The sequence below is a fragment of the Myotis davidii genome, unplaced genomic scaffold (genome assembly GCF_000327345.1).
Source record: "Myotis davidii unplaced genomic scaffold, ASM32734v1 scaffold238, whole genome shotgun sequence".
NCBI classification, from domain to species: Eukaryota; Metazoa; Chordata; class Mammalia; order Chiroptera; family Vespertilionidae; genus Myotis; species Myotis davidii.
The window spans coordinates 6,440,845-6,445,394 of record NW_006293779.1 but is presented as its reverse complement, the minus strand read 5'-3'; the positions used below and the strand labels follow the sequence as shown (position 1 = coordinate 6,445,394).

Below are 4,550 nucleotides of genomic sequence, written 5' to 3'. Positions count from 1 at the left end.
CCCAGAGTCTCAGGGGTAGACGGACACTAGAAGGGCAGAGGGTCACTTAGTCAAGACCCTGCCGGACACCCTGAGAAACGGAGGCTGGTAAAGCTGTCGCCAGAAGTATGAGGACAGGCACCTCACTGCCGTCCTAAGTGCTCAACTAAAAAGGGCCCTGCAATTAGCCAGAGAGCAGCCTGAGCCCCAAATTCCCATTTCACTCTGCCCGTGAGCCTCAAAACAAGGAAGAAAATGAAGAGGGACAGGAAGAGATTATGGGGAAAACAGGGAAAGGAAAATAAATGAATGAAACGCAAGGGGGCTGGTGCTGCCCCAGGAGCTGAGTGCGAGGTGCGGAGAAGGCGGGACGGGACCCCAGCACTGACATACATGCTTCTGCGTGACGCTGCGGACGTCCCCGACGTACATGATCTTCCCCTGGTGCCGCACCATGCCCACCGTGATGGAGTCCTCGCACACCTCCGAGGCGATGTAGCGGTCCACCTGAATGCCCAGGTCCTTCAGCACCAGGAGCCCTGCGCCAGCCGGAGAAGAGCGCGGTCACCTCCGGCAGCAGGTCTTGGCCGGGAGCCCTCTGGCCAGCCCGACACACGGGTCAGCGATGGCCTGAGCCCTGCCCTGCCCAGGAAGCTGCCTGAAATCCTCCGAACCAACTGAACATCAATGACAAAGACATCGAGGCTGCTTCATGTCTAGCTTGATCTACTTCAAAGGTGGCCAAAGGCCAGGACAGACCAGCCGGACAGGAGGCAGTTTCAGGATCCAGGGAGAACAGCAGCCGAGTTTTGGTGGCCTCCTCTTTGCTGTTGCTCCGCCTTTCACACACTGGTCCTTCCTTATCGCTTTTTTCCTCCAAACAGCTCATCCTGCTGCAACTCTCCCCATCCTTCAAAACCCAACGTAAATGCTACCTGCTCTGAAAATGTTTCAGCAACGCCCGCCCCTCCCCTATTCTGTCAGCCCCCAGCACTCTGCGTCCCTCTCCACCCAATTAGAGCAGTGAGTATTCCTAATTCAGCTTTTCTCTTGGGCTACAAATGTCTTTAAGACGGAGTAAGAGTATGAGGTCTCTTCCCAGTGTTTCCTCCTGAACTCACTACAGGCACTTCCTTACCACAACCCCTCACCAGTGCTTGCTGAATTAACCCTTTGCGGTCCAATGTTATTTTTGGAATTCAAACAGTCTGGTCCAAATTAATTGACGGGATTGAATGTTGAACTTTTTAATGTTCTTATTGCTCGACGTTGGACCTGCTCCTAGCACCTGGTCTGTCGAGTCAGCCTCGAGGTTGGACCGAAAAGGGTTAAGGCAAGGAAACAATGAGAACAGACCCGGCAGCTTCAGGAGAAAGGGGCTACTGTGCTCCCTTTCTTTCCCCTGCGCCCAACAGACCCCCACACCACGGAGCTTTTACAGCCTCCCGGGGCGACAGGGTCCAACAAGGCCTCGAGGTTCTAGCCTGTGAAACCAACGCTGCACACGAACCTCTCGGTTTATAGAACATGGGCACCGAGATGAAAACATCAGACAAACATCTGGCCTTGGGGTGCCACCCCTACGCTGGCCCTCTGGCCAAGGTCCCTGGGCTCAGACTGTCCATCTCCCTCCGGTCACATGAAGGCAGGTTCTGAGGAGAGCGACTCCCTCCCGAGGAACGGAGGAGCCCAGCCTGGGAGGAGGCCCGAGGGGGAGATGCGTCAGTGCCACCTTCCGCGAGGGCTGTCTGGCAAGGTCAAGGACCACATGAAGAAAACAGCACCTACAGTGACCCAGCACGCCCTTAAAGACAACGGCTAACGTACAGAACGAGTGTGTACAGGGAGGCCTGTCACAGCACTGCTCGCAACGGTGAAAACACTAGTCCCCGACCCACAGAGGATTAAATTAATCTCGGTGCTTTCACTCAATGGCACCTTATGCGGCACTTACAAATGAAGAATGTAGTTCTCTACTGACTGACGTGAGAAAGTCTCATAACATCGTAATTGAAAAGGCGAGTTACAACACTACACATTTTACCGCCCCTTTGTTTAATCTATGTACGATTACAGAAACGCACACACACAAATCTAACACGACATTCACCAAAACACTAATCACAGGCTTAGGGGCAATTTAGATATTCTCTGCTCTCTCGATTACAGATTGTGTGTTTTTTACTGCGACTTAAAATGAAAACACAGCACAAGGGCCGTGTTTTTGTTTTGGTCTCTGCCTGCCCTCTGAGGCTGTGTGAAAACCGCCAATGACCTCTCAGTCACGCCGTCCTCGGCCGGGAGCTCCCCCCGTTAAAGAAAGTGCCCACTGGACACGCTGGGTGGCCGCTGATTTACTTCCCATTGAACAGTGTCCCTGCGGGTGAGGCTTTGGCAGCGGTGATGCTCACTACGGGTCTGTTTGGTCAGAGTTGAATACACGCATCCCCCACAGAGCTGCCCGTCCCAGGAGGAGGGCGCAGCCCCTCTCGGACCCGTGCTGCTCACCTGTAGCAATTCCGTCAAACAGAGACAGCACCCGGATGGGCTTCCTCTTCTCGGCTGGGACAGGTGGGTAAACCTTCGGAGGGTCCTAGGCAGGGAGCACAACAGGCCAGGTGAGTGCCCAGCGTGTTCCCCAGTTCCGCACACCCTCCGGGCCCCCCGGGAGCGTGATCGGCGTTCTGACCCCGCACAGCCAGCGCGCGGCTCGGGCACCCCTACTCATCGTCCGGCCCCACGACCCACTGAAGCACCATCGCTCCAGCTGGTCCGCCCTCCAGCTCCGGCAGGCAGGAGTGGGTGCAGAGAGTTCGGGAGCAGGCCCAGGCCGGCACTCACAAATTCCTGGTCGTGGTTGTTGGCGAAGAACATCTGCAGCCGCGAGGGCCAGTCGTCCCGCCTCCGCAGCAGCCCGTAGGTGCCCTTGTGCCCGCACATGTAGCAGTTCCAAGGGTCTTCTTTAATGGCTGCCTGGGCGGCGCCGGGCCCCACCAAGAGATCCACGCACTCCACGCAAAAGCACCTGGAAGGAAGCCCAGTGTAGCAGCGGGACTCCCAGCCCCAGGCCAGTCCTGGATGGAACATGGCTGGGCAAGTGGGCAGTGGGAGCCCAAGGTGGGGGCCCCTCACCTGCAACAGTTGTTGTTCCCGCACATGAGCACCTCACGCCCCCCACAGCAGATGGTGCAGTAGGACTGGTAGCCGTCGTCGTCGTACTGGTATGCGCACTCCAGGAAGCAGTTCTGGAGGGCAGGTGGCAGTCAGACACTCCACAAGCCCCGGGAATCCTGACTCAGCCCTGGAGACATGACCCTGCCACCCATCCAACCAGGGTCTGGCCTAAACCACAGATCAGGGAAGGGGCCAGCAGGTGTCCTGGCCCCAGCAGTGGACAGTGGCAAGGAGGCCTGGGCAAAGGCTGGGGAGGGAGCGGCACCCTTTGCCCCTAGGTCTTCCCCTGGGTCCTGAGGGTGCAGCAACCCACCCGCCAGTAGGCTTGTCCTCCCCCCTTCACTAGTGCCTGGGGAGTGGAGTCCACGTCTGGGGACTGGGATGGGTGTTACAGGCGGAAGACTTTCAGGAGGAAAAATAATGGCAAGTCAACCCTTGAAGCCCAAAGGTCTGTTTATCATAACTTTCTGCTTCCACAGCTAACGCTGGGTCACAGTCAGGCCAGGGGTCAGGAGGTGGCATCCCCCACAGCCTTACCTTGCAGTTTTGGCACATTCCTCCGATGAAGAGAGGGTGTTCCAGGGTGACGTTGAGGCTCCCACAAGAGATGCAAATGTCTGGAAAGCAGAGAAAGCAAAGTGAGCAGCACTGCAGGGCCCCCTCTTGCCTCGGACAAGAGCCAGCTCCCGAAAAGCTAACAAAAAGGGGGTGTGCTGGAGCTGCCTCGGGCAACAGGGAGGCCCTGTGCCCCCCATTTCAGAAGCCCTGTCCTCTCTCAGAGCATCGATGCCACCTTCCAGGAGGGGCATCATACAGGGACAGGAACCGCCAAGGAGAACGGGGCCCTGCCCTGGGTATGGGGGTGGTCCTTGGCAGACCTTACGTCCTGGGCCCCTGCCCCATCCCCCCCAGGCCTGAGGCCCTGAGCCTGACACACCATCACTAGGCCAAGGGAGACAGAGGTGGGATGCGAATGACCGCTGGACGAGAGAAGGTGATGAGAGATGTAAGGCCAGAAGGTCAGGTTCAGGCAAATTCAATCGAATACAAGAGGGGTCCCCTCTGGGACCCACTGGAGTGTCCCAAATCCGAATCCCAGCCGACACCATCAACAGGTCAGTCAGATTCTGGCACCAGAAGACAGAGTGTGTGTGATGCAGGCTGGAGGTGGTGACACATGCAGGACTGACCCTGTGACCGAGTCCTGATGTCCCAGTCCAGCCTTTCTCAGCAGCCGCGCCTCTGCCCCAGGCAGCCCACTGGGAGCCAGCCCACCTGCCCGTCCCAGGGAGCCGCTGTCCAGTGCATTGGACTCACCCTGATGTCCCAGTCCAGCCTTTCTCAGCAGCCGTGCCTCTGCCCCAGGCAGCCCACCGGGAGCCAGCCCACCTGCCCGT

General features: G+C 57.8%; 1 protein-coding gene across 1 annotated transcript in view; it reads right to left on the bottom strand.

Annotated features, from left to right (window-relative positions):
* Positions 1-4,550, bottom strand: part of LOC102755471 (DNA (cytosine-5)-methyltransferase 3A) — a 12,928-nt gene that overhangs the window by 5,968 nt on the left and 2,410 nt on the right. The window contains exons 8-12 of the mRNA XM_006767513.2: positions 3,691-3,770; positions 3,112-3,224; positions 2,821-3,004; positions 2,488-2,572; positions 373-518 (exon numbers count right to left, since the gene is read on the bottom strand). Of these exons, the coding sequence (XP_006767576.1) occupies positions 373-518; positions 2,488-2,572; positions 2,821-3,004; positions 3,112-3,224; positions 3,691-3,770 (608 nt within the window). The remainder of the gene's footprint in view (positions 1-372; positions 519-2,487; positions 2,573-2,820; positions 3,005-3,111; positions 3,225-3,690; positions 3,771-4,550) is intronic.